Consider the following 16,661-nt stretch of genomic DNA (forward strand, 5'->3'; position numbering starts at 1 on the left):
TTACGCGCGTACTCCAAAATTTTGGATACCATGAAGTGATATATATAGCTTTCATGAAATGTGAATGTTTCTCATTTTCTTCCAAGTAGCATGCTTTCACGGCTTCATGCTACAAAAACACGAAACCAACTTACTTTGTTAGTTACAAAATGATAGAAGTAGATTGTACAGAATAAACCATAAAATTCTTACAAATTTTTGAAGGGACAAGCTCAAGGGGCTAGCATTAAAATTCCGTTGTCGAATAAATATAAAAGAAACTGTCGCATCTAGGATGACTTTCTGCCTATCATGGATCTATTGGAAACTTCTTCTTTTTAGGTTCCCATAATATTTCCTAAATTTGTTATTTATCTTCGCCAAAAAGGTCTCAGATGAGAAGTGATTTAGAACTAGACTTTTGGCCTACCATGCTTTGGTGATTTCCAAATCATCCAAGCATTGCCATTTTTTATATGTAGAGGTATAAAATGAGCAGTTATGGAGTATATGGAGAAACAGAGAATATAATGAGAAAGTTTGCGGCAAAGTTGTTCTAGAGATGAGGTTAATGTAGTTGCAGGTTTTCCTACAACACACCCCTCATAAGAATTTACAATACTTAACACATTTTATGATCAATAAACCCTAATTTTATTAATGAAACTCACAAATCTTACAGAATTAAATGAAATCAAGAAAGTTACGGTCACTCTTAGACTTTCTCTCACCTATTTGCTTGCTCAACACTCGAAAGAGATCTCTCTCCTACATGAACTACTCGGTCCTTTATATAGGGTTTTACATAGTGGATGAAAGCTAAGTCAACCTTTATTTTCGGATCTGGCCTGCGACATTCTCGCAGACTTACAATGATTAATTTCTCAAAGCTCTTCAATTTCGCAAGATCTTCACGCTTTCCTTGTGATGCAGCTGACATCATCTGTTACGTCATTCTATAGATAGCTCTGTGAATTCCTCACAAACACTTGTTGGTAAAACTTCGTTGGGGCATAACTGTTGCGAGATTCTGCTCTCTTTATAATTTCGCAGACTCTGTTACAATCTCGCAAGATAAGGAAATAATTGAGTCTCGCATACTAACAAATGTGTTGTGCGATATTTGGATCCTATATCTGTCCTCTTTTTCCTTGAATATTGCTAGAAAAGCGATCTTTAAGGAAAAATCCACTTTGTTAAAGTTGTTGGAGGAACGAGTGAAAGAATATTGGACTTGAAGAGTATGTACTTGCCTCTATTCTTTTGTGAAGTTCCGAAGCTTTGAGAAGTACAAATGAAGTATGAGGTATCCTTCCTTGAATGTGAAAAATATTGCGAATCAATCATGCGAAATTATTGCTCTAACTACTTTGCCTCGTACTCTGAGGTACTATCGCGAGTTTATAAGTGTTAAATTCACAAACTTTCATAATCTCGCAAGATCATCATATTTCTCTCTTGTTTATGCTGTAGTCATTTGTTACATCACTTTTCTAACTCATCTGCGAAGTCTTCGCAATGTGATATAAATGATAATTTCTAAATGTCGTCATTTGCGAGATTCTAGGCTTGCCTCTTCTCATGTCTTCTCTGCGAAGGGGAGAATGTCATGAGAAATTATACTTCTAAATGTCGCAGATGTTCATCTTTCCATATTCTTCCGTACTAACACGATTCTGCATTTTACACAGAATTTATTACACGTATCTCTTCTTCCATCCATTTGTTGACACGTCGTTTTCAACCGCTTTTTCTCAACCATTCACATCCACTCTTCATATTAAATGCGTTTATCTTCTCGAAAATTTATTTTCTCTATATATATTATTCTCATTCTTCTCCTTTTCTCTTTTTACTTTCTTCTCAAAGTTTCTGCAATTTTACTGTTCTTCCGCAAATTCCGCATCTGCTTCTGTAAATTTTCTTGTTTCTACTTCTTTCAGTTTTAAACTTCATCTTCATTCCCATACTAAAAATATGTCTCCAAGTGGTCACAAATGTGTAACATCTTTTGAAGGAATCCAAAAGAGCTTCAAAGATAGAGGTTTTACCCTTTCCACCATTCCTGGTCAAGGTTCTAGATGCATTCTTTCTCCCAAATTATTTTGTAACCATCATTGCAATAATGAAGAAGTCATAATCTCGCTTGGTCAGCTTTTCGTGGGTCTCCCCATACCTCTTTACAACCCTGATATCCCTCTATTTTATCAAATTCTTTCTCATGCAAAATTTTCGCGAGCTATTTATCAATTAAAGTGGATATTGTATTCGTCTTCTTATTGAATTCGCTAACCGAGGAGCTGGTTTGGGATCTGTATATCCTCGACAACTTAAGGATCCTAAATTCGATGATTTAGAAATCATCCCCGAACGATACACTGTGGACAACTTTTTTAAGAATTATGAAGTAATCACTATGAAGAAGGAAAATACTCGCTGGGGCGTTCGTTTGAAGAAGAAAGATAATGTTGCCAGCGATAAAATACTTATACAGGATATTGATTGGCATTCTGGTAATAATAAGACCCCTAATCACTCAAAAGATGATAAATGGTGTGTCTTTCCTTTAATTTTGAAGGGACCTTATATCTCTAACTCAAATGTGCTTCCTGCGAATTTCACTGCTTATCAACCATGTGTATTCTACTGGCATGAGAAGGAAGCAGAGGTAAGTCTCCCAAATTTCACTTACCTTATAATATCCATTTTTTCCCTTAATCTTTCTAAAAGGCTGAGAAGGAGTTACAGAAGGACTCATTAGCCAAGTACTTTAGCTGCGATTTGCTCGATCACGGATGAAGCAAGAAACACTCTTCTTCAGAAATTTTTAACAATATTGTTGCCTCTGTTTCTTATCTTCATGCGTTTTCGAAGGTTTGTGTTGAGGTTGTTGAATAAGAAGATCCCGAGACGCTTGTCAAGGTTGTGAAACCCAAAGGTAAAGGTTTTGTTCGCAAGGAGAAGCCTGTAGTTCCTCCTTCAAAGAAACGAAAGATCCATACTCCCTCTCCTTCAAACCTTCAATCTAGTGAAAGCGTTGGTGATAATGGTGATGATGATGATGACTCTCTTGCGAAAGAAGATTCTCCACCTGAATCTTCTATAGCACAATTTTCCAACATCTTCTCTGATACTATACAAGGGCTTGGAGATGTTCCCCTCACCAATACATGCAAAGCACTTGCGAGTATCTGTGATGCTCCCTTATTGGTTGGCAATGCACTAGTACAAAAATGGCTTTTCATCACGGTAATTTACCGTGACCAAAGGTCTATGGTCACGGTAATTCATTTTTTAAGAAACCGTGTCCAAAGGCTGCGAGGCCAAAAGTATGTCATTTGGTCACGGACAAATCGCGTGACTATTTAATATATTTCACCGTGAAAACTGCTTCTTTAGTCTCGTCATTTTAGTTCACCCGTGACAAGTTTGTGTTTTGGACACGAAACATTTAGATTCACCGTGTACAAATTTGCTCATTGGTCTCGGAATATATTTCCCTTCGTGACCAATCTGTGTAATGGTCACGGATCTGTAAAACTCACCGTGTCCAAATCAAGCATCTCCATGAAGTCGTGCACCGTTTTTATTATTAATATCATTCCCAGAAAAATCTCCAAAGTGGTAACCAACACTAAATTGGATTTTTATTAATTATTAATCAAACAACATTATCCTTGACATGAATTTCCATAAGCATATATACAGATGATGCTTACTGTTAACAAAGACTAAACAAGAAACGAAAGATGAAATCCCTATTTACAATACTGATATTACTTGTAATGACTATTACCCAATGGGAATCTAATCACGGAAGTGATAGTTGTGCACACACTCACTCCCAGCAGAATGCCTGACACTTCCATGTTAGTCTTACTGAGAGCATTTGTTGAAGTGATCACAGCTTCATAGGTGTGGTTTCTTTATCCAAAAAGACCTCAGTGAGATCATAGGAATAGATTAATGAAATACTTTAAATGAATTTAGTTAGTGTGTTTAAGTCTCTGACATCTTATATGTGGCATCTCCATTAACAGCTTGGTGTGCCTGGAATCGAATGGCATGCTGCCTCTGCATATCTTTACACTTTACCAGAAATTCCTGAAATGTACCAAATTTGTGTGGTTCACCATTTTATCATATTTCTAGATCAAACAATACAACTAAAGTTCTTGGTCTGATATATCAACGATATAATGAAAGAAACAATTTGTATGTCTTAAGTTCAGTTTATAAAATTAATGATCAGAATATAACCTGAGCGAACTGCGAATAACTGTTGTAGGTCTAAGTCAGATAGCCAACCGTTTACCACTTCTGCAGCTCCAATCACTAGAGGAAGTAGCAAAATTATTTTGACTCTAATTTGTTTAAGCTAAATCTACCCAACACACCATACTTGAGTAACCAAGTTGACTGTTTTCTTCATTCTCTGGTCACATGTAGGTGGATATAATCAATTCAACCAAAGGGAACTACAGCCGTCAAGAAGAAGTTGATCCATACAATATATATTATGAACGTATTTTGATGCAATATATTCAACAAAGACCACCAGGAGAGACACAAGTCAAAAGCTCTTTCGAATTACTGAAATAGCTTTACAGAAGCATTCAGAAAACTTGTTTACCTTTATCGGAGGGTACTTCGAGAAGGGAGGATGATTATGGGCCAACTCTGTAATTTGTGTACACAAAGAAACTTCACAAGAGTAGATAATGGTTCTTATAGGCATATGAGACAAGGGTTCTCTGTATCGGTAGTTTTCATGCAAAGCAAAAACTGTTATACGGTACAGTAAGAAATAAGAAATACCCACTTACTTGAAATCGTATCAACATCCTGTCTCCAAAACATTTGAGCCATCCCTGTAAAATATGGGAATGTTTCCAATTTCAAATTGTGTACAACAATGAAAAAGAAAAAAAAAACAAAAAAAATGGAAGAAATAGTAGGTTTCACTGAGAAAAAACGTGTTTGAAGAGGAAAAAAAACTGACCAGCATGGAGTTACTATAAAAGTATTGCTTGAGTGTTGCCTGTCACCCTTGTAAAATATACAAGTTGAAACACCGAAATCCCCAATCTTCACTATTCCATCGCTATCAAGCAGTGGGGTAAAAAATAGCTAGAGAAACGAAAAATACACAATGAAGGATGGTAACAAAAGTATAAGCTAGTTCTAACAAGACAGTTCCATACCTGATCGTTGGATGTCATTCCTAGTGTTGTTGAAACAATTTAACAACTATCAACTCGTTTTTCATATTGGTAAATGGAAGGGGTTCACAATTTGTATCTCCCTTGTATGATAACTTAGGACATTGCTGAGCATCAAAAGTAAGTTTATTTGCTTAAATTTCTTGCAGTTGTGGGTCCTACAGTCTATGTTCTCAGGAGAAGTATCCATACTAAAATCAATTTGAATATAACGATCATCTATTTTATCTCTAGCCCGTAGGCTTACTTCAGAGACATGGAGTTTTTCTTGGAAAGCTTTAGATGTCGGTATAATGAGCCAATGTTTTTGTGAATTGTGTATTTCCTGTTGCCAGGCCTCGCACAAAACACAAACCCTGCGGTCAACAAGTAAGATGCTTAAGAAACTTAAAGCATTATTCTAAACTTGCATCAACACTGACTGTCACATTATTAGAACTGATGAAATATCTGTAGAGATTTAACATAAGGATACCCTTTCTGAGTCCTCCACTATCACCTGAAGTCTGATTCTCAGGAGTGTGAACAACTTTATTTCGACCACACCCACAATGACCGTTCACCCAGTAGTTTTTAGTAAAGGATATATCTAGTGTGAATTCAAATGATTGATGCAAGGGCGCCAGTTTTATATCTTCTCTAGCTGAACTAGATATCGAACGCAGATTATAGTTGCAAAAAAAGGAAAAAAACTAAGAAATTTGTGAATGTCAAACTATAACTAGGATTATTTTTGAGTATGGACTTGGAAATCTAGGACTTAGAGTGATTTTTGAGTTTGTCTTACCGGTGGTGAGTGGCAGATTTAATGGCAGAAGGAGACCAAGATGGATGGAATGACTTGACGTAAGCAGCAACACCAGCGACGTGAGGGCATGACATGGATGCACCTGACATGATTTTGAACTTGGAATGCTTGGTATCACCTTCTATACCACTTATTGACCTAAGCGGAGTAAATGCTACCAAAATGTCAATGCCTGGTGCCGTGATATCGGGCTTTTCAATAACATTAACATAAGGACTTTTAGCAACTCTAAACATTTGTCAGAAGTTTCATAAAACCGATTTGAATTTTTACAAGCGCTTTTCTAGTGCAAAGATGTTAAACTTAAACCTAAGGAAGGAGACTAATATCATTTTAGTGATACAACATTCTTACTTTGAGTAGATGACATGAACCAGAATTAGGCCCTCGTGACGAAAAGGATGCCACAAATGGAGCTTTGACCTTCATTTCTTGGGTACGCGAACTATTTGGAAAAGTTTCCAGAACCATATATAATAAGAATTCACATACAAATCCCTAAATTAAAATGTAAAATCACCATAAATTGATTAAGCACTTGAGTTTACGCCTCTCCTTCTCAAATCCTAGAAAGGTAATTCGAAGGAATTGTGAAGAATAAGTCAGACCTAAACGAAAATGCGTAACAAGTTATTTGAATTGGCACAAACACCATCTACATATAACACATTTAGTATTCATTTTGTACAGATGATAATAATCAATTCATAGAAATGGATTTTGCGTCTATCATGATATTAAACTAATTGAACGCAAATTTTAAGTTTAACAATAGAGTGAATATGTACCAACACCACCATCAATGATCAGTAGACCATCATTGTCCTAACAAAGACGCAAAATTTACTATCATCTTCACATATCACCTATCTGAACCAGATCAAAACTAATATCAAGCTGGAACCATGATGGCCAAATGGTAGATAAATTCTCCTAAATTAAGCAAAAACATATTCATTACATTCAAACAAAATAATGACAATTGTAAATCTAGAACATAAAAAGAATGGATTTTTGTTCTTAACTTTTTATCCATCATGGTGATAACGACAACCGAACATCTCATTACAGCAAGGGCGAAGGGCCTCGAAATTCACATCAACATTCTGACATAACTATACTAAAAGTACACATATCAATCCCTGATAATTTTGAGTACAACCAAATCGATAATTGGGTGAAATAGAAATTGGGGTTCTCTTCAACAATTGAAGATAAAACTAACTTACCTTTCACATAAAAAAGCATGGATCTCATGTACTCTAACAATGCTTATTTTAGGGTACCTATTTTCAAATTCAAACACAATCGAAATTGGAAAAAAAATAATGTGCCATGATTTCAAATAAGAAAACCCTAATATACAAAAAGGAATTCAGTAATTTAAAATTTGAGCAAATTATTGCATTCATTAAGCAAAAGCGAGCCAAAAATTAACGCCTTCAGACTCTTACCAGAAAAAATCCAAGCTTAATGAACATCAGTTTCACCATCAAATAGAAAAATGCGTTGATTACTGCGTCAACCTCTATTTTAACAATAAAACTTCATGTACTATCTGATCTAGGGAGACAAAACATTGACCGACTGATTCGAAACTTCCAATTGATTACGCTTAGGAACATGAAATCAGATTAAACAATCAAGATACAATAAAGTTTTTATTTGGGAATGGATGACAGAGAGACGAGGAAGCAAAGAGGAACGATTACCCTAAAACGTAAGAAGGTGAGCAGAGGTGTAAGAGATCGTGGAAGACGGGAGTGTAGAAGTTCATTTAAGAACCAAAGAAGTTCTAACTTTTGATCGTGTGTAACATTGTGGACTGATTTAAACTTAATGTACATTTGACACGCGTCAAATGTACACGTATCCAAAGAGATGTGAAATGGTCTCGGAAATACATTTACCCGGGACAAACGTAGCTTTAGTCCCGTTTATAGATACAGACGTGACAAGGTCAACCGTGACCAAAGACCATAATTGTACTAGTGATGATTCTCTTCATGGAGTCTCTCGATCAATTACTCCCAGCTTCTTGAACTCACTTGGTATTCAGGTATGCTTTCATTTCTCTGTTTTTTTCCTTTTTCGCAATTATAGTTCATAATTATATTACGTTTTGTCCATTTTTGTATTCTTTCGCAGACTGGAAAGGCTTCTTTCGATGTAGCTTCAGATTTGGAGAGAAGACGCGAGATTCTTGAAAAGAAGAATCTACAACTTCATAGCAGGAATAAAGAACTTGAAGCTGAAGTTGTTGATCTTCGTAGGAAGAATAATCAATTAGAATCGGATTCTTCAAGTCAGAAAGATAAAATTCTTGTCTTCAGAATGCCAATAAGCAACAACTCTATGGTATGAAAATTTCCTTCTTACTCTTTATTCCTTTATCTTATTTCTCTTCCTTATTGGATAAATCATTTTTACAGACGTCTATGGTATTTCTGGTGAAGCTATCTTTCTCCATTCATTCCCTAATTCCCTGTTTCTAGCGCCAATATGTAGTTGCAGGTTTTCCTACAACACACCCCTCATAAGAATTTACAATACTTAACACATTTTATGATCAATAAACCCTAATTTTATTAATGAAACTCACAAATCTTACAAAAGTAAATGAAATCAAGAAAGTTACAGTCGCTCTTAGACTTTCTCTCTCCTATTTTCTTGCTCAACACTCGAAAGAGATCTCTCTCCTACATGAACTACTCGGTCCTTTATATAGGGTTTTACATAGTGGATGACAGCTAAGTCAACCTTTATTTTCGGATCTGTCCTGCGACATTCTCGCAGACTTATAATGATTAATTTCGCAAGATCTTCACGCTTTCCTTGTGATGAAACTGACATCATTTGTTACGTCATTCTTTAGATAGCTCTGTGAATTCCTCCCAAACACTTACTGGTAAAACTTCGCTGGGGCGTAACTGTTGCGAGATTCTGCTCTCATTATAATTTCACAGACTCTGTTACAATCTCGCAAGATAAGGAAATAATTGAGTCTCGCATACTAACAAATGTGTTGTGCGATATTTGGATCCTACAGTTTATATAGAGAAAGACCCCAACAACTAATTTTTTTCGGTAAAAGTAAAATAATCAGCATAATCGGTATTCTCGAGTGTCGAAAAAACCGATTATGTCATTTTTTATGTTTGAAAACGTAAACCGGTTGTGCGCAAGAAATTGAATTTTCACCAACAATAACCGGTCTATATATTTTCACATTACTCCGATTCTAACTAGAAAAAGATACAGAAAAACTGCACTACTTCTAAAGCTTGAAGTATAGGATTATATTGACACCCACATAAACCGATTATATGATGAACCCTTCGTAATCTGTTTATATGCGCAATCGTATAACCCTATTTTTTGTCTATATTTTCAAAACATAGTACGGACCAAGCATAATTTTTTTTCCGTAAACCCATTATGCAGATCGTCATAATTAAAATCATAATTGTCAAAAAAAAAAAAACCCAAATCATCCAAAAAAGCGTTAAAACTTAAACAACCAAGTATATTAAAAATTATAAATTAAAATATTTAAAAGTGATCATCAACATCATGGTGCAACAACATCACGAGTATGAGCAGTAGAAGGAGCAACAACTTCTGAATTCAACAAAGGCTTGAGTTGTCGCCATTTCTTTAAATAAACCATCCAAACTTCTCTTGTGTGCCCTCCCAACAACAATCGCATCCCTCCTTATCCTTGCTAACCTGATGATCTCAATGAGATCTTCTAGTGAAATCTTTTTTCAAGTGCGAGGGCCTGATCACAACGGGTCTCACAGCCGTAACATAACTTGTAGAGGATTATGGGTACCAAGGCCTTTGTGCACCATAAGAACATCCTCCTGGGGCGAGATCTCAAGAATAAAATTCTAGGTGGCTGAAGTTCATATCTACAAAAACAATAAAAACATGGTTCAATAATCGGTATGGACAACATATGTATATATGACAATAAACAAAACCAAAATCTGTTGATACATTATATTATTGTAGTTGGGGTTGAAAAAAAAAATCATCATTATGAGTTTGGGTTTGAGTTTGAGTTTGAGTTTGGGATTGGGTTTGTGTAAAATCAGAATCTTTTAATATTTCTCTGATTTCTCTGCATGCTCTTCATGGACGAAGAATAAAACCAGAATCTTTTAATATTTCTCTACTTCGATGTTGGGTTTCAGTTGCAAGCGATAATTTAGAGATTTTTAACCTATGGGACAAAGAACAAAACCAAAATATGTTGATACAATGTGTTATTATAGTTGGGTTTGAAGATAAAAAATCATCATTATGAGTTTGAGTTTGAGTTTGGGTTTGAGTTTTGGTAATCTAAAAATTCAGCCCTTTCCGAATCATTATTGTAGTTAATGTGTATATCCTAGGTTATTTAGATGAAAATTATCCCTCCTCACCCTTTGAGATTCCTTGCATCAAAACACAAAATTTTCCTCGCTTCCCCTTCACTTCTCCAAAAAAACCTAACTTTTTTTTCCCCAAAAAATTATCATTAGCACAAACTTTTATCCTTAATTATCTTAATCACTAATCATTTATATTAAACGCTAATCAAAATTATTAAAAACTAATCACTATTATTAATACTAATACAAAAAAAAAGTAAATTTACGTTTACTAAAAATATTTGGTGATTTATTATTTCTAACCAGGTTTTATCTTTATCCAACATACCCTGAAATTTGTACGAACAACATTTATTACTCCGTAGTAGTTGTAGTCTTGTAGAACTACTCTATGTCTTAAGGTTTGAAAAGATTCCACTGGCGTTAAACACACTCCCATAGGCGTTAAGCACACTTCATTTGTAGGCCCTCTTGATAGAGGACTTGCCGTAGAGTAAGAGTAGTTCTCATGACTAAAAAACAACTGCTGCTTGTCTTGACTCCTGAGTAGTCTTTACTCCAGTCCGGCGGGTCAATCAGGGTAGGTATCTACAGCTGTAGAATTAATTAATTACACGGGTTTCTCACTCAAAAGTTACTAAGGTCTTTATGCAAGAGGGTAGAGGCGTGCATCCTATCAGAACTCCTATATATATAGTCATCTTCAGCTTCTTCTTTAAGCATTACATCTTGTATTCACTCCATGGAATCTGTTTCTTGCAAATGGCTTCTACTTTCAATTCTTTTCCTCTCTTGGGCACACTCCGGTAAAATGCATTGCTTTTTTTGTTCTTCTTCTTTAGATGAGATTTTGTTGTTATAAGAAATAGGTATCTTAGTGAGTTCTGTTTTATATGATTTCAGCTTTATCTGTGGATGGGTTAAGTAATGGTGATACTAAAGTAAAAGGTGTGAACTTAGGTGGATGGTTGGTTATTGAAGGATTCATCACGCCTTCACTATTTAATAACATTGTCCGAGCAGATATGCTTGTAAGTAATCTTTATGGAGTGATTTTGTGTGGACTTTACTTGAATGCATGTAAATTTTGGTTGGCTTTTATATTAATGCAGGATGGAGCAAAGGTTCGGTTCAAATCTCTGAAATCGTACAAGTATGTAAGTGCGAAGGATGGAGGAGGTTCAAGTGTTGCCATCGACCAAACCAAAGCTGATACTTGGGAAACCTTCAGAGTAAGATAGTCATAGAAATTTGACCAAAGTTTATCCTCCTTCCGTCTCGAAAAGGGTGACATTTTTCACTTTGTATTTTAATTCTAAAACTTTTTGATATTTGACAACCTGTAAGGTTACATTCCTAAAATTATCATTTTAATTAATTTGTGTTTTTACTCGTTGCACAAGGCTTTTAAAATGCTACAATGATATAAAGTTTATAAATATCGGTGCACTTACGGAGCTCGTAAATTATGTCAATAGAGTAAAAATGTATGTCCGATACCAGACTGTATATCTTTCAAATGTGTTGGAGATCATTCGTGTAGCTACTCTGTTGCAGTTATGGCGAATATCTGCGACGGAATATCAGTTTCGGACCTATGATGGACATTTTTTATCCTGTGATGGAAAAGGGGCCCCTGTCACCGCAAAATCAAGTTACCCGCCTTCATCAACAGAAACATTTACTGTTGATAGATCTGACCATGATAAAGTTCGTATTAGACATTCTAGCGGTTCATATCTGCAGGTACGTATATGATACCCTCAGGCATTTTAACTTCTCACTTGCCTTCCTTGAGGTTGTTGTGATTAAGATGTTTATAATTTTGACTTTTATTTAGGCGTCTCCTGGAAATGTGCTCAAGGCAGACTATATTGGGATCCCAGGATGGGATGACGGTAATGCAGCCATATTTGAAATGACCTTTGATGGTAGTAATATGCGAGGAGACTACCAACTCAGCAATGGGTATGGATATCAAGAGGCGAAAAAAGTGCTCGATGTAAATTTCCATTGTCCCGTAACACTTAAAATATTGTTAACAATTATTGGAGATCAGAAGATATTGTATGTTATATATTTTTCTTTTCTTGGTTGAACTGCAGGAGCACAGAAGCAGCTTCATTACAGAGCAAGACTTTCAGTTTCTTAGTAGCCAAGGTATAAACACAGTAAGAATTCCTGTTGGGTGGTGGATTAAAGATGATTCCAATCCAGAACCTCCTTATATTGGGGGAAGCGCGGCATATTTACAGATGGCATTCGAATGGGCAGAGTGGGTCTCTCTTCTCATTTTCTGTTCATCATACTCCTTATAAGTTTTCCAACAATCACTTATTTATAAACTTACCTTTAATAACTTGTCCTGCAGGAAGTATAACATAAAATGCATAATCGGTCTTCATGCATCCCGGGGTTCCCAAAATGGGATGGAGCACAGCGCTAGTCGAGATGGTACTATTGATTGGCATAAATACAATGACAACGTCCAGGAAAGCCTTAAAGCTATAGATTTCCTAGCTTCCAAGTAAGATACATTTATCTCTAGATATAACTTACTCTAATACCACTCTTGCGGGTTTCTTGTCACTTGTCAGTGAGTTCTCTTCAATATAAGTTATAAATATTTGTTTAAAATATTGGAAACCGGTCGACTCATCTTTCATTTGCAGTTACGGAAAGCATCCTGCTCTGTTGGGGATTGAACTATTGAATGAACCAATTGTTCCTCAAAATTCTCTATATGAGGTCTTAATACCGTACTACTCAAAAGGATATAAAATTGTGCGGAAGTATTCAGATAGAGCTTATGTACTAATAAGTCAGAGGATCAACGCTCGTAACTTATATGAAATTTACGATGCCAATGAACTTAAGAATTTACCAAAGCTCGTGGTGGATTTTCACTTCTACAATCTCTATATTGAACTCTTCTGGAATAAGAGCCCGTCGGAGAATATTCAGTACATAAAAAACGAAAGGAGGCGTGACGTGGAATCCCTAAACGCTCGTAATGGACCACTAGTATTTGTTGGTAAGGCTTGTTTCCATTTCGTTCATAGAAACATTATTTGTGTTTATTGATATCAAAACCGGAAGTCAATTTTATGAGCTTTGACGGTTATGAATGCAGGGGAATGGGTGAACACATTTGGCAGAGGAGATCCCGGGACTCGCATGGAACTCCAAGACTACAGTAAGGCACAGTTAGAAGTGTATGGTTCAGCTTCGTTTGGATGGGCATATTGGACACTGAAGCATGAAACAGCGCCTCGGTGGGATTTCAAGAAAAACATCAAGAACAAAATCATGCAGTTACAGTAGAACCTTTATATAAGAATATCCTTGGGACCGTACAAAAATATTCTTATATAGAGGTTATTCTTATATTAAGGTAATTTTTGCACCGATTAAGCCAAGTTGAGACCAATTTTTTTTATTCTTATATAGAATTTATTCCTTTGTAGTGTAATTTAAATGGAGGTTTTGTTGTATAAGTAGGAACATACCCAAGATCATTTTGTAATACTAGTTAGAATCTGAGTTACGAGGTTTTCAAATTTCTGGCCACGTTATATCACATTTCCTGCGACTCCGCTAAACTTATATGCTTTATCAAGCAGGTCAGAAAATTTCACCCCAAGGGTATCGTCGTTTACCAAGCAAGCAAGTCGAAAGCAAGTTTCAGTTATTCCTATTAGCATGTGGATATCTCTACTTGCACCAGATAATGTAATGCAATAAAACAACTCTATAAGAATAAATTCCAGATAATGTAATGCCACTATAAGAATAAATTCCATGAATCATATCATGTAAGGTTCCCATATTGGGCCAGGTTATTAAGAATAAATTCTACACTGTAATAAGTTCCCTCTAAGGGAATATGCGTCTATACATTATATTCTACTTGAGAAGATAAGATACATATTATTTACACAAAATTGGTTAAAAAGACCAAAATCAATAATTCCTGGGTGAAAAGGACATTTTGATTTTGATACTGTTTAAATGGACAAGAATATAAAAATAGCCAAGATGTAAACAACTTCATCCTATCTATTTTCTAATATTTTTTCTTATTTTTAATTTACATCAGGATGCATCCAGTTTTATCCTTACTATTTTTAAGTTTAAGTCAGGATGAATCCAGTTTCATCCTTACTGTTTTTGTAGTGTCCATTCCACCTATACTAATTTTTACTCGTCCATTGGAACCATGTTTTAAAAATATTTGGACAAAAGACCCATTTTCCGTATAAATAACCAATACATATAGCCGGGAAATTCCTAAGAAATATTCAAAATAACAAATGAAGGGGGATTAAATTTTAAGAATTATGGATGCTGACAGAAAGAACAGCAAACAAATAGATGTGAATGTAAAAAAAAAAGAAAAAAAAAAGTATAATAGCATAGCACCCATAAAAGAAACGATTTCCCAAGGACTATTGAAGTAATCGCGTTTCAGTATTGCTCTCCACACATGTTAGCGAGTGTTATAGTAAGTGTTCACTTGATCATATAATTTGGAGTAATAGAAGTTTGGAAAAGTTACCTCACAACAAATCTTATTAAAGATAACATCAACATCTTCGTCATCACCTAGATAGTTAGTCTTGATACCTTTCTTACGAAGAAATTTAACATCTTTTCATGTGTTAATTAAATTTCCCATGAAAAAACATAAGAAGTCATATAAATAACATGCCCATGTGTAAGTCTGCTTTGCAGACATATTTTGTGTGGTCAATTGTTTAACTAGTTAGACTATGAGTCTTAACTTATTAATTAAACTTAGTTCGTAATTCATGGTTACGATGGATGAAGAATGAAGTGTTTGCTGGAATAACAATCATGCTTTGTGGACCATGAACATTGAGTTAGGTCACTTCTGATCATGGTTAATCATAATCCTAGCTAAAGCAGTAATGATAGTTGAATTACTCGGATGAAGAAGCATAGGTTTAATGATGAGATTGCTAGATCGATCATAAACCATTATGATGTGTCGAGTATGTCATAAGAAGTCATATGAAAATAAACATTGATGAATGATCATAGAAGGTTCATCCTCAGTCCATATGTCATGAATCAGATGAATGACAAAGCAAAGAGATAATATTAACTTATTGGTTGACTGAAGAACCAAATGTTGGTTGATGGGCCAACGGGGTATTTTGTACTGAACCAACAATATATTGATAACTGGATCAGTATGAGATTCTCAAATGTAAATATTGCTTTACACAACAATTGATAGTTCAATCAATAAAATATTAGTTAAATATTGGTAGTTTGACCAAATATTAATTAGTTATTTAAAATGTTGATTGTTGTTTCAATATAAAAAATATTAGTGTTCCACAATTATGCTCAACATAACATTAGGTTCAAAACCCTAATTTTGGCAGATGGATGATTCATCAATCATTGAGCCAATAAAGGAGACAAGGACCGGTCTTATCTGGTGATCGACCAACCATGTGGCACCCAGATGCGTGGAAAAGCATTCACCAAAGTTAGTTGCATAGCAATTGTTGTATGGATGATTTATCAGTTTTTAAGCATAATAAAAATAGTGCTTTATTGAGCATTAGGTAGTAAAACCTGATTATGGAAGGACCAACCAATGGGTGTAGAAACCATCCCTTGGTGATCATGGAACCATCTCATGGTGCTTGGATAATCTTCCAATTTATGGAAGACAGCTTGAGCCAAATATGAACTGCAGACGATTAATTAGGTTATTAATCAGTGATGGAGGCGGGACCAATTTTTGGAAAGAAATAGACCGACGATGGCTGACCATGGTGATGTGCCCTTGTTTTCATGTCTTTCCCGGACCATTTCTGAGGATTTTGGTATTTTCTGATGGTCCATCGAGCATTATTTCATGCTTTTATGAAGAATTTGAGTTTGACTGAAACGAGATATCAATATTTTGAAATATTATTTTAATATTGTTACAGAACCACTTGCTTTGCAAGCCATATGGTCCATGGAGGAATATTTTACAAGATATGGAAATCAGAAGCTTTGATCAAAGGAGGAAATCCTTGAAAGAGGAAACCCTAAAATAATATATTAAATTATAAATAACGAAAATGAGGGAGCGACCTTCCAAAACTGGTGGGATGGCCGGCCTTGTCAGCCCACCCTCACATTTTCCTATTCTATTATTATTATTATTTTTTATCAATTCGGAGTACTATTACAAGAAACTAGTTTGAAGCAAAACAAGCTAAGCTCCAACAACGTACTACTACATTA

General features: G+C 35.3%; 1 protein-coding gene across 1 annotated transcript; it reads left to right on the forward strand.

Moving 5' to 3' along the window:
* Positions 1-11,070: 11,070 nt before the first annotated feature.
* On the forward strand, positions 11,071-14,307 carry LOC113286722 (glucan 1,3-beta-glucosidase-like). The gene is made up of 10 exons (XM_026535320.1): positions 11,071-11,194; positions 11,292-11,419; positions 11,501-11,620; positions 11,946-12,134; positions 12,229-12,390; positions 12,494-12,663; positions 12,760-12,915; positions 13,061-13,422; positions 13,522-13,782; positions 14,012-14,307. Exons 1-9 carry the CDS (start codon positions 11,131-11,133, stop codon positions 13,710-13,712), a joined length of 1,542 nt encoding a protein of 513 aa, XP_026391105.1. The 5' UTR covers positions 11,071-11,130; the 3' UTR covers positions 13,713-13,782; positions 14,012-14,307.
* The last annotated feature ends 2,354 nt before the right edge of the window (positions 14,308-16,661 follow it).

Source organism: Papaver somniferum, chromosome 6, assembly GCF_003573695.1.
Source record: "Papaver somniferum cultivar HN1 chromosome 6, ASM357369v1, whole genome shotgun sequence".
Lineage (NCBI taxonomy): Eukaryota > Viridiplantae > Streptophyta > Magnoliopsida > Ranunculales > Papaveraceae > Papaver > Papaver somniferum.